This window comes from Neophocaena asiaeorientalis, unplaced genomic scaffold (genome assembly GCF_003031525.2).
Source record: "Neophocaena asiaeorientalis asiaeorientalis breed wild unplaced genomic scaffold, Neophocaena_asiaeorientalis_V1.1 scaffold112, whole genome shotgun sequence".
Taxonomy (NCBI): Eukaryota; Metazoa; Chordata; class Mammalia; order Artiodactyla; family Phocoenidae; genus Neophocaena; species Neophocaena asiaeorientalis.
The window spans coordinates 616,036-642,074 of NW_020175413.1; the positions used below are offsets into that span (position 1 = coordinate 616,036).

General features: G+C 41.7%; 1 protein-coding gene across 1 annotated transcript in view; it reads left to right on the forward strand.

The window, feature by feature from the left end:
• CTNND2 (catenin delta 2) overlaps nt 1-26,039 on the forward strand; it is a 427,936-nt gene that overhangs the window by 349,165 nt on the left and 52,732 nt on the right. Inside the window, exon 14 of the mRNA XM_024767199.1 lies at nt 24,218-24,428. Coding sequence (XP_024622967.1) covers nt 24,218-24,428 — 211 coding nt within the window. The remainder of the gene's footprint in view (nt 1-24,217; nt 24,429-26,039) is intronic.

The following is a 26,039-nucleotide window of genomic DNA, read 5'->3' on the forward strand; positions in this document are numbered from 1 at the left end:
TGAGCTAATTAAGTGATGTTCGTGAAGACAGTCAGCCCGCACTTGGATCCTCCTTGGCCGAGTTGTGTGTGTGCAGGAAGTGGGCATGGGGAGTTGGGAGTTGGGGGCAGAGGGTTTCAGTTCTCCATGGCCTGAGAGGGCACATGCATCTCAAGAACTGCTCTGTTTCGTCATGGACAGGTAGCCAGATGGTACTGAGGGGAAATAGAGGCGCAGGTGACGTAAAGCTGTTGATGATTCAAAATTCATTTTCATTGAACTTTAACAGCATTTGGGCTCCAGTGTCCCCACCTCTCCAGCCACACTCAGTTACTCCCTCCCAAGTAGGCGTGGAAAGTGTGACAGGGTCTCTACTCTCAGGGACTGGGTCATTCAGCTAGAGACTGAGCCCTGGCCCAAGAGACCAACCTTATGTATTTATTCACATACATTCAGGTAACAGTGCACACTTTAAGTACTGTGGGAGTTCATAGAAAATAAACATAATGGGATGACAAGGCTTATTAAATGCACGGGTTTCAACTGTGAAGAAAGCATAAGCAAAAATTGAGTATGTTTAATGTAAAATTTAAAGTTTATTCTCAGTTGCATTAGAACATGGGTCTGATCATGTCACTCCTGTTTGCCTTTTGAATGAGTCCTAGGCCAACAAAATCTCCGACTGTCAATCAGTATTTGTTGAATGAACAATTGGTATTCATGCTTTAAGTTCGTAGAGAACAGATATTACAGAATCTGTAGCTAAAAAAAAAAAACTAGTTCTATAAAAACAGAGGGAAATTCTCAATTCTCATAACAAATCTCTTGCAAGTCTGACTTTCCAGCATTAGAACATTTTCATATATCCTGCAGAGTTATTTATTAGTGTCAAAGGTCTGGACTTTTCTATTTCTCCCTTTTTTTTTTCTGCTAGAGGTAGACATGCCAAGAGAAGTTCCAAATGCACAAGATGGAATGGGTGATTCACGGTGGCTGAAGCGCCTGTCCATCAGGGCCCAGGTTCTTGTCAGTTCATCTCCACTCCCTACCATGATGAGTGAAGTTAGCCACGGAGTTGCATGTCCATTTTTCACAGGCTCCTTGTCTTGGCCGAGTTGCTGTATGGCCGATTGCATGTCTCTCATCCAGAATTCTCTTCAGTTTCAATTTGCTCTTGTATCCCTCTGCATGTTCTACATCTATCCCAGGGATGGTAGCATTTTTTAATAAAGAGCCTCCTTTGGAATCCCCCAGTTGTCCAGTGGTTAGGACTCTGTGCTTTCACTGCTGAGGGCCCGGTTCAATCCCTGACCAGGGAACTAAGATCCCACAAGCCAAGAAAAAAAAAAAAAAAGAGTCTCCTTGAGACCCTTGGGAAGGAAAGCATCTGGGAACAGGCAGTTTCCGAAAGAATGCACACCCACTCACGATGGACGGGTGGGTAGTATAGAAATGAACAAAGACCATCCGAAGCTTCTGTCTCTTCTGAGCCTCCTGTAGCAGGGGAGTTGGCCACCATCACTTGTGTGTTTGGCAGAAACTCATAGGCAGGCAGGGGAGTGGGAAAACTTCGTAGTGGAGGAAGGAGGAGGCTTCCACTGGGCCCTGATGTGAGGCTGTTGGCCTGGGGAAGCTGGGGGAGGGCTAAGGAGAAGCAGACCATCCTATGTGATGGTTAGGGGCGCATGTTTGCCTTTCTCTGGTTGGTTTTCAGTTGGTTTCCAAATTAGGGAAGCTGCCAGTTATTAATCAAGTCCTAGGCATTTGGGGACAATTGTTACAGTTATTGTTTAGCTTCCTGGATTGTCACTGGAGGTAATGTGACTTTCCTGATAAGTCTACCTTAGAGCAGGCTGGCTTCCTGTGTTTATTTTATAAGGGGTTGGTTTCCTGGGCAGGTTGCTGCAGGTTGTGGCTCAAAGTTCTATTTTTATACATGGTCTGGCCACTGCCCATTTGTATATTCCATCTCCCAGTGGGGATATGTGTGAAAGTTATAATGTAACAGAGCTCTGATTTTTAAAAATACTTTTATTTTCAAATTGTATTTACTTACAGTTGTAACAAAACTAAATGTAAAGTCACAGCAAGACCCTTTTTGACCCACCTCCTAGGGAAATGGAAATAAAAACAAAAATAAACAAACGGGACCTAATGAAACATAAAAACTTTTGCACAGCAAAGGAAACCATAAACAAGATGAAAAGACAACCCTCAGAATGGGAGAAAATATTTGCCAGCAAAGCAACTGACAAAGGATTAATCTCCAAAATATACAAGCAGCTCATGCAGCTCAATATCAAAAAAATAGACAACCCGATCCAAAAATGGGCAGAAGATCTAAATAGACATTTCTCCAAAGAAGATATACAGATTGCCAACAAACACATGAAAGAATGCTCAACATCACTGATCATTAGAGAAATGCAAATCAGAACTACAATGAGGTATCACCTCACACCAGTCAGAATGGCCATCATCAAAAAATCTAGAAACAATAATTGCTGGAGAGGGTATGGAGAAATGAGAACCCTCTTGCACTGCTGGTGGTAATGTAAACTGATACAGCCACTATGGAGAACAGTATGAGGTTCCTTAAAAAACTAAAACTAGAACTACCATATGACCCAGCAATCCCACTACTGGGCATATACCCTGAGAAAACCATAATTCAAAAAGAGTCACGTACCACAATGTTCATTGCAGCACTATTTACAATAGCCAGGACATGGAAGCAACCTGAGTGTCCATCAACAGATGAATGGATAAAGAAGATGTGGCACATATATACAATGGAATATTACTCAGCCATAAAAAGAAACGAAATTGAGTTATTTCTAGTGAGGTGGATGGACCTAGAGTCTGTCATACAGAGTGAAGTAAGTCAGAAAGAGAAAAACAAATACCGTATGCTACCACATATATATGGAATCTAAAAAAATAAATGGTTCTGATGAACCTAGGGGCAGGACAGGAATAAAGACGCAGACATAGAGAATGGACTTGAGTACACAGTGAGGGGGAAGGGTAAGCTGGGACTAAATGAGAGAGTGGCATGGACATATATACACTACCAAATGTAAAATAGATAGCTGGTGGGAAGCAGCTGCATAGCACAGGGAGATCAGCTTGGTGCTCTGTGACCACCTAGAGTGGGGGCATAGGGAGGGTGGGAGAGAGACACAAGATGGAGGGGATATGGGGATATATGTATACGTATAGCTGATTCACTTTGTTATACAGCAGCAGCTAACACAACAATGTATAGTAATGAAACTCCAATAAAGATGTTAAAAAAAAAAAAACTAAACCTAACCAGGTAATTTGGAGTAAGTTATCTACCATAGGTTTTTCTCTCCCTTCAGTATTAAATAGATAGACCAGTCTGTAGCAGTGCGCACTAATTAATTGTAAAAAAAAAATGTAAGAACCAGGGTGTTAGTCAATGACAAAGATTTAACATAATTTGTTGTGTCCTTGGATCTATTTTCCATTGGGACCTGAGTTGGTGGATACCCCTGAGTGTGTTTCTTGCAAAGAAGTGTTCATGAATTCCTGGTCTAAAGGTCTAGGGACCAGCAGACCTGGATGAAGAAAGAGGAAGGAAATATATGGCTTGAAAGAGAAAAGAAATATATCAGAGATTGGTAGAGACGGAAGAAAAAAAGCCTTCAGTTAAAACTCGACCAGCTAAGAACACACACAATTCAATTGTCTAAACCACTTAAAAAACAAATTGCTGGGACTTCCCTGGTGGTGCTGTGGTTAAGAATCCACCTGCCAATGCAGGGGACATGGGTTCGAGCCCTGGTCTGGGAAGATCCTACATGCTGTGGAGCAACTAAGCCTGTGCACCACAACTCCTGAGCCCACATGCCACAATTACTGAAGCCGGCATGCCTAGAGCCCGTGCTCCGCAACAAGAGAAGCCACCACAATGGGAAGCCCGCACACCACAACGAAGAGTAGCCCCCGCTCACCACAACTAGAGAATGCCCAAGCACAGCAACGAAGACCCAACACAGCCAAACAATAAATAAATTAATTAATTTTTTAAGAAATTGCTAAGAAGAGATTATTGAAAAGGTGCTTTATGGAACTCGTTAGATTCTTTCATTGAAATTTTTTTGGGCCGTACTATGAACCTGGCACTGGAAATATCTCCACTATTATTTGCTAACTATAGTCTATAATCACATGGAGGAAAGCACTATATATTTTCACTAAGACAGTGAATAGCTTGTGGCTTCCAAATTTACTATTGAAAAGAAATGACTAACTATCAGGAGAGATAAAATGTGAGATAATTCCTGCTTAAGGAAAAAACACTCTTTATGTTACTTTTGCACAAGTGGTATTGAAACCAATTATTTATAGAACACACACCATGCACAGGGGACTGGGTCAGGTGTCTGGAAAATGGAAAGTATTTCCAGAGTTGAAAGAATTTCGGGAAGCCTCGTAGATAAGGATGGATGCATACATCTGCAATGCAATGGTAGATAGTAAAGGTGCCTCCTGAATGGTATAAACTCAAGGGCTCCCTGGGGTCTTCCCTGAGAGGGTGCTATTTCCTTGCAGCTGGTGAGCAAGGAAGTTATCACAACACATTTGACAAGTCTTACATTTTCATTTTTCAGGTTGAAAGTTAGTACAACGTCCATGCCAATGCATGTTTAGACATTTATTTTTCTTATATTACACTCTGCAGACAAGTGAGAGAGGAAATTTGACAAGCAATTTGTGTTCTGTCAGTTACACCAAATCACATCCCTCGTCTGCCCCTCTAATCGCACAAAGCCCATGAGGCGTGAAGTTCCAGGGTCACTGAGAAGTATGGAAAGGACACAAGGAGATGTCAGCAAAAAGAATCTTCCCATCAGCAACTTGATATGACTGTCCCGTGACTTTCAGAAAGTGACTTACCTTCGCCCACTTCTAGTAGTTACCTGGTGTTATGAGGTGAATATTTGTGTCCTCCCAGAATCCATACAGTGAAACCTTAACCCCCAATGTGATGGTATTCAGAGTTGGGACCTTTAGGAGGTGATTATGTTTGGATGAGTTCATGAGGGTGAGACCCTCCTGATGGGATTAGTGCCCTTATAAGAAGAGGATGCACATGCACCGAGGAAAGGCCATGTGAGCACACAGAGAAAGTGCTGTCTACAAGCCTGGAACACCAGGCACCCGATCTACCAGAACCTTGATCTTGGACTCTCCATCCTCAACTTCTGTGAGAAACAAATATCTATTGTCTAAGCCACCCAATCTGTGTTATTTTGGTACAGCAGCCCAAGATGACAAAGACCCTGTCTCTCCTCACTGTGAATCTCTAGAGCAGTGACTCTCAGAAAGGCGCAATTTTTCCCCCCAGGGGATATTTGGCAAAGTCTGGAGACATTTTTTTCTTGGTATAGTGGGTTTGCTACTGGCATCTGGTGTGTAGAGGCCAGGGATGGTGCTGGCCATCCAGCATACAGGACTGCCCTGCCACAGAAAAGCATGTTCTAGCCCAAAATAGCAATAGTGCCGAAACTGAGGAAATTAGCTCCAAATTCGGTACAGACATCTCCCGAGAAGCCCTGGAAACCTGACATCTCTCCCCAACAGCATTATTAACTCCTGTCTTTCTCTGATAATTCCGAAAACCACCACGACTAGGAAACCCATCAAAACACTACTCTTGGAGCCAGATGCCATTAGCTGGAATGTGACCCCTTACAAATGATTGAGCTGGGCCCTCTCATCCGTTCTTGAGCCAGCACACCTTCCTCTCCCTGTGGGCTCACCCTGCGAGCTGTGCAGAGTGAGGTCTTCCAGCAGCTCAAGTGTATATGATGGGCATCCATGGGGCAAGTGATGACACCAAGAGAGAACAATCCAGAAGCACTTCTGTGGCTAGTTTTCTTCAAACCATTTCTCTCACTCTGCATAGACCCTTTTGGTTTCCCAGGCAACTAAATGCATTACCGAAAAATATATATGCATGCAAGATTTGTATGGTAAAAATAAAACAACATAACGTTAAATTTAGGACTAACATTTGAGATCATTCAGATCTCTGAGAGCAACTCCCTTCACTTGGGGAATAGCTTATGCTTCAGTTTTAAGTACTACCTTGGGATGCCTGACAGGTGTTTGCATTGGTTGGGGTTCGGTGGGTTCTGCTTTTTTAGTTCCTGGCTACCATTTAGGCAGAGAGATTGGAAGGTACGTCATTCAGTGCAGTGTTTGTGGAATGCCTGCCTTGATCCAGGCCAGTCCCAAGTACCAGAAGCTCAGGTGTTAAGTGCCTCAAGGACATGACTGAGGTGAACAGACCCTCACATTCTGCTGGAGATAGGCCTGGATTGGAGGGTGGGCACGAGCCAAAGCATCTTCGGGAGAAGGGGATATAGGAGCAGCCTCCTAAATGATGTGACCCCCCCAGCTGAACCCGGACAAGTCAGAAGAAGCCAGACAAAAGAGCAAACAATGGAGGAAGCAAGAACAACAGGAGTTAGACCCCAGTGACCCAACTCCTATGCATAATTCACAAACCTACAACCAGGGCCACGTGGTGGGAGGAGAGCTCCCGAGACCCGCAGGGGTTCTGTTTGCCTGTCCCAGAGAGCGTGTGTTTCATCTGGTAAGCGAGGGGCTGCCCTGGATGTGGTCAGAGGATGGTGACACACACTGGCTCGTGCTTCCCAGTTTAATTCTGCTGGGATGAAAATCTGACCAATTTGCGTATGTTCGGACATATGCAGCCCCACTCCGTGGTATCAAGCGACGGGATAGATTGACTTTCCTGTTCTTATTGACCTCCCAATGAACAAAGTCACAGTGTTGAAGTAAGCATCCCAAATTCCCCATCCTCCTAACTCCACTCACATTCTGTCCCTCCCTCAGGTAGACAAGAAACCCCTTGGTGGATAATGGCCTTTTTTTTTTTTTTTTCCTGGAGCAAGTCCCCAGCTTTATTTCTACCTTTTCCCAAGACAGCTGAGGGACCTGGTCCCACTGGGACGGGCACGACCTCCTGCTTCCCTTCTACCCCAAGGGGGCCCCGAGAACAGCACCACTGCAGGGCTCCCAGCTTGCTCACTGGCATCCCTGGGGACTTTCTTTGCCGTGAGAACAGCCCTCACCGGGGAGGCCAGGAGCTTATGAGGAGTGGGCTTGGCTGAAGGCAGAGCAGCAGGGGGCCTACAGCCCCTTCCCACCTTCCGGGGCCTCCTCGGGCCAAGTCCCCAGGAGGGGCAGGGGCGTGGGGTGGATGTCAGATACAAACAAGCTTCCTGGCAACAGCAACGCAGGGTGACAACAGCTTTGAGTCTTGACTTCAGGGCTCTCACGTTCTTGCCGAGTTTCCCAGCACAAGGCCTTTTACATGGAACAAAACCAAAAAGCATTTTTTTTATCATTGCCGTTGGTGGTAAACTGTATGTGCTGAGACTTATTTCCCGTGTTCCTTCAGAACAAGTGTCCCAGCCCCTTCCTGGGCCGTCACCTCCTGGAAGGGTGGAGGTGTGCCCTGGCACTTTCCCCTGCTCTGCAGCATGCAGAGCTGTGTGTGGAAATCATCTTTCATTTCCAAGATAAAGAGACTTTATGGTCACTGATTTCCCGGAGAGAACCATGGCCTTCTCCAGGTATTCACCATGATAAAATCTATTAAAGCCCTGAAATTCACAAGGAAACTCAGTTGAGAGGAGTAACATAGGACAGAATTTAAACTTGATTTTCTGTTCCCAGTAAAGCGGGAAATTATCCCCATGGAGACACCTGGGCGGCTTTCTGTTGCTGTTCAGGACTTCCTGTTGCTGTTCAGAAACTGGTCTGCTTGTCTTCGTGTCCTGAGTTGGGACTGTGTGTTGTTGACTCTGGGGAACACGGAGCGAGTTCTCCTTCTAACAGAGTAAGATGAAGCAGAATCTAGTGGTAATGACAGTGACGATCACAGCTGGGGTTGTGGGCTGAATCATCATTTTTATTTAAGTAAGTCATGTTTATTTGATTTTGCTTATCTTGTCTCCACACTAATCTTAGGGACCTAGAAGGTGGGGAGGTCATTCAAGGGATTTCCAAGTGTGCTAGAAGTGGAATGACAGATTATGTGGGGTCACATGTGACGGAGGATATGAGAATATTTGTCAAATGAAACGAAAGATAGCTAACTGTTGTCTGTGGTCTCCTCTTCAAAGGAGCTGCTCTAAACATGGGCCTAAATCCAAATGTGGCACAGTATATTCACTTGCTTCGGCTGCTATAACAAAGTACCACTAACTGGGTGGATTAAACAATAGATATTTATTTTCTCAGGGTTCTGGAGGCAAGAAGGTTTCGGCAGGGCTGGTTCCTTCTGAGGCTGGGTGGGAAAATGTGTCCCATGTGTCTCCCCTAGTTTCTGGCATTTGCTGGCCATCTTTTGTGTTCTTTGGCTTATAGAAGCATCACCTTGATCTCTGTCTTCATCTTTACTTGATGTTCTCCCTGTATACGTATGTCCGTCTCCAAATTTCTCCTTTTTATAAGGACATCACTCATACTAGATTAGGGACCTACCTTATTCCCATATGACCTCATCCTAAAAAGTAACATCTGCAACGACTTTGTTTCCAAATAAGACCGCATTCTGGAATAATGGGGCCTATAGGACTTCAATGTATGAATGGGGAGGGGAGGGGAGATACCCAGTTCCACCTGTGAACAGTAGCATTCCCGTTTCCACCCTATTTCACCCAAAGTAGCCCCATCAGCTGCTAAGCAGGCAGCCACTCTGCCCTTCACCACAGGATGGGGGTCAGCCACTTAATTTTACTGGTTAGAACCAGCAAGGATGGCAGTCCTGAGTCTCCAACTAAAGAAGGAAGGAAAGAAGAGAAGACGGAAAGCCCTTCCGACACCTGGATTTCAGACTTGTGGCACTAAGAACTGTGAGAAAATAAATTTCTGATAGAAATAGATTTCTAACACCCTGAGTATCACCAACAGTGGCTAAGGGGACACCTCCCTGAAGTTCCAAAGTCCTCTCCAGCTTTGCTCTGGCCTGAGTTCCTTGATGAAGAACAGAACCACCAGATGGTTCTGTGCTGATTCCCAAGTCATGGTTGCCCTTCCTTGAACCTGGCTATTTATTCTAGTCCCCACCCACCTCTCGCCTCCTGTACTTGACCTTTGCAATTTGTCACTGGAAGGAAAGTAGTTTCTGCGAGACCTCCAGGCAGCTGGTGGAACTATGCTAGCCCTAACTAGCACCACTGAATCTTCACTCCTTCAAAGAAGCTAATGGCCCATACATTCTAGGAAGCATATACTCCAAGTCTCTATTGACTTTGAAAATAAGGTAGCAGAGACTGTTCATACTGGATTATAAGATGTACATAGAAAAACTTTTCTGTAACTTGAAGACTCCTAATTGTTTTTGACTGGTGCTTGGCTTGGATTTGTATGCATTGTTTTGGTTTGTTTCGACGGTGCTGACCACAATCACTGCATTATCATAATTAAGTTGTTTGTACACCAGAGTTCAGGCTCTTCGGTGATCCTTTTAGTCACGCCAAATCAGCTTGACACAGTGCCGGGGCAAAACCTGCAGTGTCCGTTCTAGAAGTTGACGCTGCTAAAAAAGTCATCCTTACCAAAGGAATGGCCCTCTGATCACCACACCTCACTGCCATGAGGGCAGACAGCCAGGAAAATCAGATTTCTGAAGATGAATGCATACTTCAAGTTTAAAAAAACTGCAGCTGTTTAGATAAGAAAACTCAGACACCAGCCGCTTTGCTGGGCTTTAGGGCAACTGATCTGCAGAAACCCTGTGTCTAATATTTTCCTGCCTTTTTTAATCTTCCCTACAATCTCTTCCATTCACCGTATCTTCCTCCTTTGCTACAAGTGAAATCCCATTACAATAAAGAAATTGCCAAAGGACTATCCAGTTTTTTTCCTTTTCCTAGAGTTTTGCAGTATTAAGTGTTGCTTGTAATAAATGTGTCATCAGCTGGGCCCAGATCTAATATTTAGTCATTTTGATTGAGTGGGATTAGTGGAAATAATCTTTGGTCTATGTTTGGTCCTCTAGGATCATTTTTTGCTTCTGCCTTTATTCTCTTTTATTCTTTTATTGTTTATCTTCATGCTTTATCTTTTTTCTATTTATCACCTTATGGAGAGTCCATATAATTGTAATAGTTGTTGATGTTTTTTTTTTTAGTATAGCACAAACACACCAAAGTTTTAAACTCATCAAAGTATAAATACTTTAAGTTTTAGTTGTACACACGGAGCATAAGCCTACAATATAAACACTGGAATTCTCGATACATTAATAATGCCAGCAATTCCATATAAAACGTCCACTGTGGTTAATTAATAAAGAAACGGGCAATATTGTATAGCCCAATACATTTTTACATTCATAGGAGGATTGTTTTCACTAGCTAGGGAATTTGGAGAAATATCTAAAACATGACCACTTTTTATTAAAATAATTTAACATTATCTTTGGGTTCCAATAATGAACCCAAAATTGAAATTGGAATTCTGTCTACTATAAAACTATAAAATATGCCACATTTCTTTACTCTGAAAAAAATTTTAAAATACAGGCAGAAACTAAAAAAAATAAGCTTTGACCTAGACATTTAGTTTTATAAACAAATTTTGTTAAAAATCTATCTCAAAGTGAGGACAAATAAAGAGAAGTGTTTTTTTTTCAGAGTTGCTAAAACTGTTTATTTTCAACCCAAAATTACTAGATATGCAACAGAGTGATGTGTCTCATTCACAGGGAAAAAGGCAGTCAATAAAACCCGACTTGTAATAGGCCACATGCTGTGTTCAGCAATGACTTTAGAGAGGCTACTATAAAGAGAAGTTTTTTTTTTAAAGAAAAGGTATTTTTACTGTTGTTGGTAGGGGCTGCTCTAAATCATCTTATACCCATGGAAGGAGATTATCTCCTAAGCATAAGGAGACAAAGATCTTATAAGATCTGGAACAAGTGCAGGTCCCTGGCATATAATTTAGGGTCCCATGATGTGTGTTAGAAGGTTAGAGTGATTGATGCCTCGGGTTACCTGCAGTCTGAAGTTTATTTCAGCTGTGAAGGTGGATCTTTCATGCCCTGGTTTGACCCTGGGGAACCAGTCACCCAAAGCCAGATAAGACCAACTGGTAGCCAAAGCTCAATTCAGTAATATAAATTAGAATTAGAATTGCCTAGTAGAAACCAGTGCTTGGCTTGGCTGGTAGGTACTAGGAAGAAAATCAACTTGGGACAGAAAATTAAGTGAATTTCAGTCAACGAATGTTCTCATTTGAGAACCTGCATGGGGAATTCATCCATAAGCAGCTCATTGGTTAACGAGGAAAGTGGAATTGTAGGCAAATAATTATAACTCCTTCTTCTGTGAGATTTATCTCTCTGGCTTATGAAGTCCTCTGTGAACGAAGTATGGGAGTAGGGGGTGAATGTGTGAAATCAGAACAAGAAAAGTGCATTTAGGAATAAAGTGTATTTAGAGTGAGTGGCTCCTATCAGACAATGCTTAACATACACTACCATGCATTCTCACCAGCCATCCTTTTGTGTAGTCGGAGCATTTCTTTTATTTCTGATTTTTATCAACATCAAATCAAGTTGCTGTGAAATTAAGGTGTCTTTGGTGGTACAGATCTGTGGGTATTTGGTGACATATAAGCATAGTAACAGGAACAGAAATGTAGCTGCCCTTATTCATCAGGACCACCCCAAGCGAGGCCCCCTCCCCAGACCCCCAGTCCTCTGGGAAGGGAATGGGTGTCATGCACAAGAAGGTTTCTCTTTTCAGATAAATTTGGGAAACTCTAGGTTAAACTTAATTCACCAAAGGGTTTCATTTTGTCTAACTGCAAGACTGCAAGAGGCTTCACTTTGCTAATATACATTGTAAATTTCTGAGTTAAGCATCAGACACAGCATTTCCCACACATATGCTACAATGAAACCCTTTTTAGAATACAGCATCCTGTAGAACTAGAGTTCCAGGGATCTGTCACAGAGGTAGGTAACAACAGCAGGATAAATGTGAATGAATTCCCATCAAAGTCCTGTGGTTACATTGTGTAGTCAAAGAGCTGATGTAAATTGTTTATTCATTTATCAATAAACGTAAGGTTATTAGATGTCATCCTGTTCTTGGTTTATATTATTGTTAGAAAGATCAATTACATATATAAGCTAACTAGAGGAAACTTCAGTGAATGTCTATAGAGCAACTGAATAAATGAGTTATGGGGTAGGTGTCATACAGGTGGTACAGATTATACCTGTGAAAAAAGTTCAGAGGAGGGAGTGAGGAGGGTTGGTTGGAGAGAGGAGTTTCTGGCCAAGAGACTCATGGAAAGATACCAAAGCCAGGATACAGTCAGCTCTGCAGCCTTACACACATCATTTAATCTCTTTGGGCTGCAGTTGTCTTCTATACAAATTGGAAATTGTATCTGCCTTTTCTATAGCCCTAGGGAGATACAAAGTAGAAACTGAAATAGATGTGACTTCTCTTGAAAACATTAAACCACTCTCTAATGTAATCTATGAGTAGTAGCCCTTTGTGCCCTTTATTGAAACTCTTTTATTTTGGCAGAGGGGTAGATCAATTTGAGAAAGCAAGAACATGGGAATGCAATGTTAGAATTCTTCATTAGGCTACTTGCATTAATCAATGCATTACTCTTATCCCAATGTGCTAATATCAGGCCAGAAGTTCTATTCCTGAAAACAAGCTTTTCTTACAGAAATACTGACCTCATCTTGTCTCAGACACGCTATTGTCTGAAATTTTCATCCTAGGAGAGTTCTTGGATCTTTGTTAGACAGAAATCTTGACCTAAAAATAAAAAGCCTTCCTAGGTTTCTCCCCTGAAGCTAGAATCAGTGTTTAAATTTTCACCTCTACTTCCTTTCTGCTTTTAAAATGAGGCAATGAATTGAGGTAATAATTTTTTTGCTATCATGCTTAATATTTAATCAAATTATTTAAATCTTGTTAAAATGTATTATACCAGTTACTTGCCTCATTTTCAGTATTTCTCAAAAATCAATTTATTTCTAGTTCAAAAAGGTGCTTCAGCAAACCTCCTGTTAATTAACTGTGGTTTTTATTTTTAGAGTGATTCTTCTACAAATTATGTATGCATATCTTAGCCACCTTCTTGTCTGTAGTTCTACTCATTACCTTACTTCTTGACATTTCAACAATGTGAGAATTTATCAGAGCCTAATTCAGTGAAATCCTCTGCATAAGATCTCAAGGTGCTAAAAAATACAATTCCTCTTGTCTTCCAAACAGATGGAGTAGGTTATTTATTTGGAGATGGTAACTCTTGAAAGAAATGCATACCATACACATGCAAACCTATAAGATTTGCTTTACTCGACATTATTTCTATTCAGAGGGTTGAGTTACTGATTGCATCATTTTCTCAGACCAACTGCTTACCAATTTTGGCATGTGAAATAGATTTTGATGTGTGTTATAAGGCTGTGCTTGTTTTTTCCAAATCATAGTTATTAGAAAAAAGCATAAGGAACTTTAGTGTTTCTTCCAGAATTTGTCTCAAGCTCTACCCACAGCAACCACTGACTGATTCCTTGACTCCAGCTGAACCCTTCTTACTATGACTTTTCCTCTCTCTTTCTATTTGGATAAATCGTTAATTAAAGCAGCCAGCAAATACATAAAAGAAGGTTCACTTTTTTTAAAAAAATCAATGCATTTCGTTAGATATTGATTCTAATCTGGCAGGAGCAAAGGGGCAGATGTAGAGACAAACAGGTCCCATTTTGGGAAAAAGGGGCCAGTGTGATGAAACCAGAAGGTCAGTGTTGTCACACCCATTTTCCAATCTGAGAAATGAAAGCATACAGACAAAAGCATCAAGAGAAAGGGATTTTTACTAACAAATTGTTGCAAGGGATCCAGACTTGAGAAAAACCAGCCTTCCACATTTAAAGTAAAAAAGCACAAGTTTACCATGGTTTGTAAGGTCACATTTAGTCCATTCATGGTGGACAAACAGCAGTTTTCTCACAAGATAATCATACCGTCCGTCACATATCAGCGTTGCAAACATCAGAGATGAAGTTGATTCGAAAGTCAGCAGCTGCTAGAGAATTACTGAAAGATTCATTAATTGGGATTAGGGATAGAAGGGCGATCCCCTGTTTCTTTTCCTTTCTCTGTTTTGGATTTGTTTCCCTGAGCTGGTTTCTTGTTTTGTTCTGTCTTCCTGATTCTGGATTGTGATGAGCACATGATGTGTGGACAGTCATGATGGAGTCAGAACAAGGTACCAGTTTTCCTTCTCGATCCCTCTGATGTTGAAGTTCTGCCCCTACAACGCAGATTTAACCACCGATGTTTGTGGTTTAGCAGTTTTCTGATTTGGGACCATTAATTTGATGGTTGACCAGTTGTACAGATGTAGGTATATCAAGCAGTATGGATTCATTCACAAAGACCTCTGTGCATGGTTATCAAAACTAGACCTATGTGATAATAAATCCTGAGAGTTAACTTTTGTTTTGTTTGTAGATCCTAGGTCTGTAATTTTGTTTCCTTTATGTAGCAGAAATAATTTATTCCCTTTCACCTCATCTACTGGGATCAATGACACAGCAGTGGCCGAGGCATTTCTGCCAGTCTTCACCTCCACTACCTGTAACTCAGAGATTATTCCATTTCTCTGAGCTCCAACTTTTCAGTACTCCTGGCCGTGCTGCCCGTAGGCTAGGATTCCTTAAGCCATACATGAGTCAAACCAGTGTCCTAGGAGGATACTGTAGACCTCAATCCCACATATTAAATCTACTTGTTTTAAATGGCCTTGTCATGCCTAATTAAATGATATTTGCCTTTATATGTGACATCTCTGGCATGGTCATGGGTACAGATTTTATTTTTTTCAATTATGTTCTAGTAGAAAGGGGATCAGATTCTAGTTCAATCTATAAAAACCTATGGTCAAAGAAGGTAAACAGGCTAGTCAAGGCATTTTTATATTATTTAACTATTGTTTTAAGCTGTACAGATAGGACCACTCAACATATGTTGTTATACTAAAAGGATTATTATTAACTTTTCCTGATAACTTATCTACTTTACAAATTTTCAAGAGATTTTTTCTGAATTCTGAAGAATTAATTAGAACAAGATTCCATTTAAAGAACATTTAATCTAGTTTTTATACACATAACCTGTTAAATCAAGCATTAAAGAAAGAGGAAGTAGAAAGAAGGATTTTATAAGCCCAATTCAAAATAGAACATGAACCACAACCAAATTTGTGTCATTTACTCTAAGTAATTAATCCTTGTTCTCTTGATCTTGGGTTAGTTTCAAGTCCAGATTCTCAAAGTGAATGAGTTCTGGAACCCTGACTCAATCCCTTGGTAGTCTGAAAGACGTTCATTTGTTTCGAGGATTTCAGCGTTACAGGAGTGTCTGTAACCAAGAGCCTATTTTCTATTGTATCAAGTGTTAACGGTACCCATTAGAGTTCTTTGATCAGGCTCTTTTGATGTTTCTTCCAACAGACCTAATTATTATTATTATTATTTTTAGACACTAGGCAAACTCTCGAAGGCCAAGCAGGCAGCTGAGCCAGGGTTGGAGCTCATCAGTTTGATTATATTTATTTATTTATTTATGGCTGTGTTGGGTCTTCGTTTCTGTGCGAGGGCTTTCTCTAGTTGTGGCAAACAGGGGCCACTCTTCATCGCGGTGTGCGGGCCTCTCACTATCGCGGCCTCTCTTGTTGCGGAGCACAGGCTCAGTAGTTGTGGCTCACGGGCCCAGTTGCTCCGCAGCATATGGGATCTTCCCAGACCAGGGCTCGAACCCGTGTCCCCTGCATTGGCAGGCAGATTCTCAACCACTGCACCACCAGGGAAGCCCCAGACCTAATTTTTTTTTTTCAGACCTAATTATTGATCTGTGGTTCTGGCAGGGTCTTTAGGAGAGTGTGGGAGAAAATCAGAAACCACCTGTTGATGATAAGGCTGAATTGCTCTGATTCGTTATTCATTACAAACAACAATATCAAACTTGAGACAAGTTTAGTTTTGCGAGAAGTTAGTCAGTGACTACCGTTACAGTAAGTATATATTACGGACAGTGAGGGTAATGAAAACTCTCCAGGATCTTTTAATTTATTCCATAAAGAGTGTGTTAGGATTCCCACCAACTGAAAAGGCTCTTTTAAACCTAAAAATGGAATCTTTCTTTTATTGGCCATTACTGTGCCATTCTTTAACATGAAAGGGAGCATGTTTCTAACAGAACCAAAAGGTTCATAACTGCTGAAGTATCATCCTAAGACTTGGCATCACTAAGGAGGTTGAGTTTCTCTTCTTTTCATTTGCCAGGTCTTTTTTTTACTGAAGGCTTGATAAACAGGACAGCTCTTACAACAGTAATAAACCAAACAAAAACTTGCAGAATGCCAAACATTCCTAATTATTTCTAGCATCCCTTATTTCATAAGGTGATGAAGAAAACTCTTTGATGTTACCCAGCAGCAGTCAGGGAAATGCCAGGGACAGTTTAGATATAAAAGACATTTTTTTAAAGTTTTATTAGTTTGGCTCTGGGGTGTAGATTTGGAGAAGGCAATTTCAAAAAGAGCTATCAGTGCAGCTCAATATTAAAAACACAAACAGCCCAATCAAAAAATGGGCAGAAGATCTAAATAGACGTTTCTCCAAAGAAGACATACAGATGGCCAGGAGGCACATGAAAAGCTGCTCAACGTCACTCATTATTAGAGAAATGCAAATCAAAACTACAATGAGGTATCACCTCACACCAGTTAGAATGGGCATCATCAGAAAATCTACAAACAACAGTTGCTGGAGAAGGTGTGGAGAAAAGGGAACCGTCTTGCACTGTTGGCAGGAATGTAAATTGATACAGCCACTATGGAGAACAGTATGGAGGTTCCTCAAAACACTAAAAACAGAACTACCATATGACCCAGCAATCCCACTACTGGGCATATACCCAGAGAAAACCATAATTCCAAACAATACATGCACCCCAATGTTTGTTGCAGCACTATTTACAATAGCCAGGTCATGGAAGCCACCTAAATGCCCATTGACAGACGAATCGGTAAAGGAGATGTGGTACATATATACAATGGAATATTACTCAGCCATAAAAAGGAATGAAATTGGGTCATTTGTAGAGACGTGGATGGACCTAGAGACTGTCATACAGAATGAAGTCAGTCAGAAAGAGAAAAACAAATATTGTATATTAACACATATATGTGGAATCTAGAAAGAAGGTACAGATGAACCGGTTTGCAAGGCAGAAATAGAGACACAGATGTAGAGAACAAATGTATGGACACCAAGCGGGGAAGCGGGGGTGGTGGTGGTGGTGTGATGAATTGGGAGATTGGGATTGACATGTATACGCTAATATGTATAAAATAGATAACTAGTAAGAACCTGCTGTATAAAAAAATTAATTAAATGAATTTTTATAAAAATAGCTGTCAGGAGACACAAGATATAATAAGTTCTTAGTGCCTAAAGACAGAAAGTAATTGCTGTTTTGTTCAGAACTTTCCCATGTAAACATCATTCAAACTCTTTCAATAACCAAATACTACCGTCTTGAATGCCTCACCTCTTTGGTTGGAAAGCCACATAAACCAGTTTTAAAATATAGATTTTTTGCACATGTTTTCTCCCCTTTTGTGATAAACTGTTCCTATGAATGTCCTTAAAGTGGAGATTTTTATGAAACATTAAGCTCCAAACATTGACAAAAAGAGAAAGGAAAGAGAAAAAGGAGCTCGCCGCATTGCAGAAAGAGCTGCGGCCGCCCACAGGGCACCGTACTGCTGACCCTTGGTAAGGGCTAACAACTTTCCTTTGGCAAAGGAGGGAAAGGCTCTTTTCACATTTACACGTAGACACACAGTCACAAGGAAATCAGTGCCTCACTTACATCTTCAACCACTGAGCAATGTAAATTGAGTGTGGAGAGAAGATTCTGGAAGATGGTGGGTAGGAAACCTAGGAATCTGTCACCCACACACACACAGCAGTCTCGCTGGCAGAATCTGTCCAGTGTAACTATTTCGGAACTCTGGAGTCTAATGAAGGCTTGCACCTGTTAGAGGAAAGCTTGGACGGTGAATTATGGTTAATTTTGGTCATCTTCAGCTCTTAGCACAGTAACAGCTACCCATTCTCACACCCAGCCCTTGGCAGGCAGCTATACACGTGTTCATGGGGAACTTGTATGCAGCTGGTGGGAGCTAGGGTGGGCAATAAAGGATTCGTCCTCCAAATGTTGGGCACTCTGTGTTCAGATTGTTGCTACTGATCATGGAGTTGCAGACACAGAGGCAGCTGTTGTTGCACACGCCCCCACCCCCACCCCCAGTTGTCGAAAACCCCTCCCCCTCCAGCTGAAATGACTTCCAGGGAACTTAAAGAGCTGGTGCCCTTCCCTTGCCTCCCCCTTCATTGTTCTTTTTTTCCCCTTTTGGGAGACAGATATTAAAGATTAGGACGTTCAAAAGCAAATGTGTATGTGAGGGAAATTAGAAAGTCACCATGGAGGCCCAGGGAAAGGCACAGGTTCATAAAAGACCTGCAGAGACCTTCAGTTTACACCTCAGCACACAGACATCCTACAGCAATTAAAAACAAAACCCAGCAAACCGGCACAAGGGGAGGAATCTGAATTCCAGGGTTGCTATGTGGTTAGATTGCAGTGTCTGGTTTCCAACAACAACAAAATCACAGTGGATACAAAGAAACAGGGACGTATAGCCCTTTCCAAGGAAAAAAGTGAACCAACAGAAACTTCCCTGAGAAAGAGTAAGTGGCAGAAGTGCTAGACAAAGACTTTAAAACACTGGGTAGTTATAAAAGCTAGTCTTATTGTAAAACAGTTTGTAACTCCACTGTTTTTGTTTTTTACATGATTCAAGAGAATAATGCATTTTTTAAAATTATTAGTCTAAAAGCTAGTATTATTGTACCTTTGACTTACAACTCCATGTTTTGTTTTCTACGTACTTTAAGAAAGTGGTGCATTAAAAAAAGTTACCATTTTATGTTTTTGGACACAACAGATAGAGATGTAGTTTTGTGATATCCATAATTGAAAGGGTTGGGGCTGGAACTATAAACGAGCAGAGTTTCTGTACATTATTGAAGTTAAACTGGTATAAATTTAAATTGGAGTGTTATAACTTTAGGACATTAAATGTAATCCACATGGTGACCACAAGTAGAATAGTTACAGAATATACACAAAAGGAAATGAGGAGGTTAAAACATTTCACTGCAAACAGAATCAAACACAAAGGAGAGAGTAATGTAAGAAATAAGGGACCAGAAAAGCTACAAGGCGTGTAGAAAACAAATAGCAAAATAACACAAGTTAAGTCCCTCCTTACAATAATTATTTTAAATATAGAGGGGTTAAACTCTCCAATCGAAAGTCAGAGATTGGCAGAATGGAAAGAAAGAAGAAAAAAAAAACATGATCCAACTATATGCTGTCTACAAGAGACTCACTTTAGATCCAAGGACACAAATCAAAAGAGAAAGGATATTTGTACACCTCTGTTCATAGTAACATCGTTCACAATAACTGAAATAAGGAAGCAACCCAAGTGTCCACCAACAGATGAGTGGATAAGCAGAATGTGGTATATGCATACAGGGGAGTATTATCCAGACTTAAAAAAAAAAAAAAGGGATAGTCTGATATATTCTACAATATGAATGAAGCTTGAAGACATTATTGCTGAGCAAAATAAAGACACACTGTATGGTTCCACTTATATAAGATACTTAAGAGTTGCCAAAATCATAGAGATGGAAAGTAGCACGTTGGTTGTTAATGGATGGGGGTGGGGAGTTATTGTCTAATGGTTTAATAGAGTTTAATAGAATTGTAGTTTTGCAAGATGAAAAGAGCTCTGGAGATACGTGGTGGTGACAGTTGCACAGCAATATGAATTTAATCAATATCACTGAACTGTACACTTAAAAATAGATAAGATGATACATTTTTATTGTGTGTATTTTGCCACCACAAAAAATGGAAGAAAAAAAATTAGTTTAGAGCAACTCAGCAAAAACTCACAGGTCAGTTTTAGCATCTCCAGAAACAGGGAAGCCAAAGATGCACTAAGACCTCAGAGACAAAGGAGTTGTTATATTCCTGATCCAGGGCTGTTCTCGGCTGACATTTTTTTTTTAACCTCTTTCCTCTAACGTTGGTTTGAGAGATTTGAGTTTACCATAGTGCATCACAAAGACCAGCTATACAGAGGACCATATGAACAATCCAGAGTGATATACAATCAGTTTAGGAAAGGACTCAAGATCACAGGTGGTTAGCCCATAAAACCACTCACTACTCAATACTGCCCCCACCAGTGGAGAAACCAAGGGGTAGTGTGCAAATCAATACCAGGAATAGGCTGAGTGCTGAAATAGAAACAGAAACAGGCACAGTCAGCGAGAGCAAAGCTCTGTTACCTCCTCGTGAAATTCCTACCAGGTCTTATGTGTACAGGAGCTCAGCAAGGAGCACCGCTCTAGGGCAACACAGTTTGTTGGGTCCCCTGAGTCCATCCACAAGCCTCCACATGCCCACCAACTCTGAGCAGAAGACCCCAAAAAGAAACGTAAAGAGAAAATCGTTTTTAATTGTAATTTACAAACACGCCTGCCCACACACAGGGCAGGAAGGGTAGCAGTTACAAGGTTACAGTTAGTCTGTCACTGATAGGAACAGTAGATTTTTTTTTACACAATTGTCAGATGTCCAGTAGTCATCTCATATCAGTATTACACATGTCAAAGATAAAGTTATTTCATGAGAGACTAAGTAACTTCAAAGAAATGGCCTGAGGATTCATTTCTGTTGAGAATTTGAGCAAGACAGAGTGACCTTTAGTTGGTGGTGGTGGAGCTGTTTTTGTTTTGTTTGCATCTCAGGGAGCGTCTGTCTGAATCTCGGAGCAACATGCTTTTCTTTTGTAACATGTGATGCCAGTGAGAGTGGATCATGGAAAGCACCTTGGTTCCCAATGGTGGCAAGGTATTCACTTTGTTTTCCCAAATCTAAGTGTCTTTTGAACCGGATGACCAGTTTGTCTCTCCCATGGGACTTTGCTCTGTGGTTCTCCCATCCATATGATGTTTTTCTTTCTCTTTTTTTTTTTTTTTTGGCCGTACCGTGCGTCTTGTAGGATGTAAGTTCCCTGATCGGGGATTGAACCCAGGCCCCGGCAGTGAAAGCACCGAGTCCTAACCGCTGGACCACCAGGGAATTGCTGAGCATGTTTTCTTTTGTGTGGAAAAATAAAATAGAACTCCAACTTGTCCATTATTATTAAGTTTCTGAATTCACTTGGTTTCCGCTACCCACCTCATTATCCCCGCTAGAAATTTCTGAATCCTCTTCCCCTGCGTTACCACCACCGTTTCACTGGGCTCAAAGCCTTGTCTGAGGACTCTCCATCATGGCTGCTCTTCTCTTCCTGATCCCCTCAGGGCCAGGTCTTTGTAGTCACAAGTTCCTTGCTCTTGTCCTGAAATATTAGTCACCTGCTAGGTGGTATGATCAGTACCAGAGTCGCTCTGGGATGTTAGGCTGTGTCATATTATTTACTTATTTTTAACCGAAGTTAAATCCAGAGGAAGGGGGAGTGGTCTTCAGTCTGCAGTGGTTGGTGGCACCCGTTCTAAGACAGGAAGCTCCTCTGTTTCCTGGAAGACTCATCCACAGGGTGAGGCCTGTACACTTATGCTCTCTTCCTCTGCACCCTCATAACCTCCCAAAGCACTGCTGAGCCCCAGGTGCTCTTGATGTCCCTGTGCCCATATATATATGGCAGTGACTCCTGCCGTTTTCCACACTGGGGAGCACATTCGAAATGACAGTATTTGTCCAGCACACTGGGCAAGTCGAAGAGGCTGCTCTGGGGAAAGTGGTGGCTCCTTCCCCTTGAACATCACGGGGACACCTTGCTTCTCATTCAGGGCTCATGGGTTGGGAAGCTGTGTAAGATGAAACCACACTTTCAAGTCTGTTGTAATTTTTAAATTTTTATTTATTTATTTATGGCTGTGTTGGGTCTTCGTTTCTGTGCGAGGGCTTTCTCTAGTTGCAGCAAATGGGGGCCACTCTTCATCGCGGTGCACAGGCCTCTCACTATCGCGGCCTCTCTTGTTGCGGAGCACAGGCTTCAGACGCGCAGGCTCAGTAGTTGTGGCTCACGGGCCTAGTTGCTCCGCGGCATGTGGGATCTTCCCAGACCAGGGCTCGAACCCGTGTCCCCTGCATTGGCAGGCAGAATGTCAACCACTGCGCCACCAGGGAAACCCGTAATTTTTTAAATGATGATAACAAAAACTAAAAAAAAAAAAAAAATGCTCTAGCCTAATCCTCTCCCTCTCCTCATTTTTGCTTTCAATGTTGATGATGTGCAAGGCCACACAACCAGTCTTCTGTGCTCATTCAGGAGTGGGGATGCCCCTGTAAGCACAAGGATTGAGAGAGTTTGCTGCTTCCTTCCTCGATCACTTCCCTGATAAAGAATGCACCCATCTTCTCACTTCTGTGAATTCAAGTTGGTCTGACAGTGGTTTGTGCGGGGCTAATGCTAAAGTCGCCAGCCTGCTGAGCTCAACTAAACTCGTAGCCCGAGCTGAGTGTGATTTAACGATGAGGAGGTAAAGCCAGGTGCTCAGAGGACTATCATGTACCAAGGGTCTTCTCCAACCTGTTTTAAGTGCTGTCATTGGAAAATAAATATGCTACATTTGGGGGTTTTCAGGCAAACCATTTTTGTCAGACACTTCTCGGCTGTCGTCAAGTGAATGAAGACAGTTTCCTATTTCGGTAATTTAGACATCAGCATTTTTTTTTTCATCCAAGCTAAAATAAGCCACCTAAACATAGGATAAAAGCAGATACCAAAATTACGAAGTCTTATGTTTTATTTATTACTGCCTGGAATTAAGATGTCATTGCCTCCTTCCATGGTTCCATTTCCTGCCCCGCAAGCACCACGTGCCAGAGAATTAAACAGCAAAATAAGTTATCCTTTAGAGGCCTATAAGGAGGAAAAACATTTAAATGGCTTTTAGGAGCTACCTAAATATGTCTAATTGGGGGATGGGAGACGAGACAGAAATTTAACTTTGGACACATGCCGATTCCACCTGAAAAATTTAGGAACAGGCAACTTTGCTACAGGCATTCCTTTACTTAGTTCCAGAAGTAAATTAATGGAACCGAACTGGAAGCTGCAGGTGGGATGAATTAATTGTCTTGCAGGGTTATTGGTAATGCCTAAATGGCTTTGTAAACTAAAAGTATTCCATAAAGATGTCATTATAAGTACCTCTATCATGGGGAGTGGCATGATTAATAATGATAAAGTGAATTAAGGAAGCAAAGTTGCATTTTATCTTATTTTTTCCACGGGAAGTAAAACATGTCAAATTAGTAAATGTTATATGGTAGAACCATTCAGTAAAATCCCATCAGAGAGACAGATCGATCATCCAGTTACCTTAGTTCAAAGGACACCTAGTTTTATATATTGTTTGTAAAGTTTCTCTCCCCGCTTTAAATGTTTCTCTTTGCTTTATAGGGACCAGAATGCAGATGTCATATATACATACATTTTTGTGTTTTGACTCGTATTTGTTAAATAATACAAGTCCCAACATAGCTCCCGTCAAGACATTCCTGAGGTTATGTTAGAATTACCCTATGTTTTCCTGACTTCTGTGAATAGCAAGCAGGAACCCACTGAGTGCTAACTTCTATTGAGTCCTGAGTCCAGGGTCATGACTGTGTGTTAAGTGCTTCCCACACATTTCTTCGCAACAGCCTTGTAAGGGAGGTACCATTATTCTTGCTTCGCAATTTAAAAAGCTGAGGCTCAGAGGCATGAAATAACTTGTCCAAAGAGTCAGTCCCACATCCGTCCAGCACCAAAAGTCCGTACATTTGCTGTGAAGAAATACCGTTTTCTCTGTGTATGTGTCCACGGTTACCCCATAAAGAATAATCAGTGACGGGGAACAGACAACACTGCATTAACGTGGCCTCTTGTGTTCTCTTTTTCACCCCCGTCTGCACCTCTCCCTCCACACTCTTCCTCGGTTTTGACCACATTTCAGCTCTTCCCTTCGTTTTCTTTTCCAAAGGCAAATACGCCATGCGAGACCTGGTCCATCGGCTTCCAGGCGGGAATAACAGCAGCAACGCGGCGAGCAAGGCCATGTCGGACGACACGGTGACAGCCGTGTGCTGCACCCTGCACGAGGTGATCACCAAGAACATGGAGAACGCCAAGGCCTTACGGGACGCCGGCGGCATCGAGAAGTTGGTCGGCATCTCCAAAAGCAAAGGAGACAAGTAAGTCAGACGGTGACTTCCTATCACATAGAATTGGTATTGGTAGAATCGGTTCTAAGTGTGCCCAGAATCCCCTGGGTATGGGTAACACCACTGAATGTCACTGGGAAGCACTCTGGTGTCTCATAATCAAGAGAAACAGCAGATGGCTTCCAGTCTTCCAGTTTCCCCCCCACACAAGGAAAGCTGATCTTACTAATAATTTTGATTTGATAAATAACTCATGACTTGGTGAGTCCTGGGATGTTAGTAAGATAGGCTTGACAATCCAGCGTCCAGTCTAGTGACTAGCAAGTTCCTTCCATACGGAAGAGACGACCCTGATTCATGAAGGTATTTGGTGGCAGCTGTTCCTCTGTGGCTGCAAGTCCAAGTGTTGATGATGGATCCACAACCTTTCGTTCTGTGCCTCTTCAGTTCTGCATAGCAAGTCAGGGAGGATGGAGGAGAAAACAGTGTGACGGAGTCAGAGAGAAATCAGTGTCCAACCAGCACCCTCCTTTACCAGCTGTGCCTTTGGGACAAATTATTGAATTTAACAAGTCACTGTGCTCATACTTTCCAATCTAAAACTGAGGGAGGGGCTGTCATAAAATATTTCCTAAAAGAAGTAATAATCAAGTCTTAAAGACTGAATAGAAATTTCTGGGGCAGAGGGGATAGAGGCAGTGAGGAAGGAGGACTTTTATGCCAATGGAATAAAGAGGGAAAAGGCTCATGTCAAAGGAGCGGCACCGCCAGAAACAGGAATGTCCCCAGTTTGATTTAAGAATCGATGGTATCTTACTCTGTGTAACCAAAACACATCTTCACAAGCCACAGTGTCAGTATATCAGTGAGCTGTCAATTTTACAAAAACATTCATTAACCTTAATTCAGTTTTGCCTCCTTTAAGTCCCTCAATGTAATCAAGTAAGATTAAAAGGGTAAACCTTCTGTTATCAAGGGTCTACTTCTTGACTTTGCATTCCTGGCCACACCCCTCCATTCCTTTATATCTAAACGCTGAATAATTTTTCCCCTGTTATTAAAGGCTGTGAAGGATGCACTTTGAGACTTTTTGGAAATTCTCTCATTTAATTCCAGATAATATCATTGCATAATTAGTGAAGTTTCAGGGCTTCTGTTTAAGCACTCTGAGACCTCCAAATAGGTTCAGTGAACAATTCAGGATTAGGATTTGAATACTTTCCTATATCAAATACAGAGAAGCCCCTCTGGACTCGTGTAATAATTGTGCAATGTAGATGGATGGCTTGAATTATATCTTATAATACTTACAGTAAAATGCTCTTCTACATAGGCAGGAAGCCACGTGGTTTTCTTTTTTATATAGCTTCAGTAGACCTTTGGAATCTCTAATTGAAATGCTTACCTGTTTTGAGCATTAAGAACTTAATATGTTGATGCTTTTCTTAAGCAAACACACATGCTCACACAGTAAAACCATAGTCCACAAAAACTCTCTGATATATTTGTCTATATTCATGGCACATTCCAAGACGAAAGTGTTTTCTCTGAATCGTAAGACAGTAGAGCTGTGGAAGGTGGTCACATTAATTCCTTCCATCTGTGTGAGCCTCCCTACTGGACCTTAAAGAGAAGAGATGC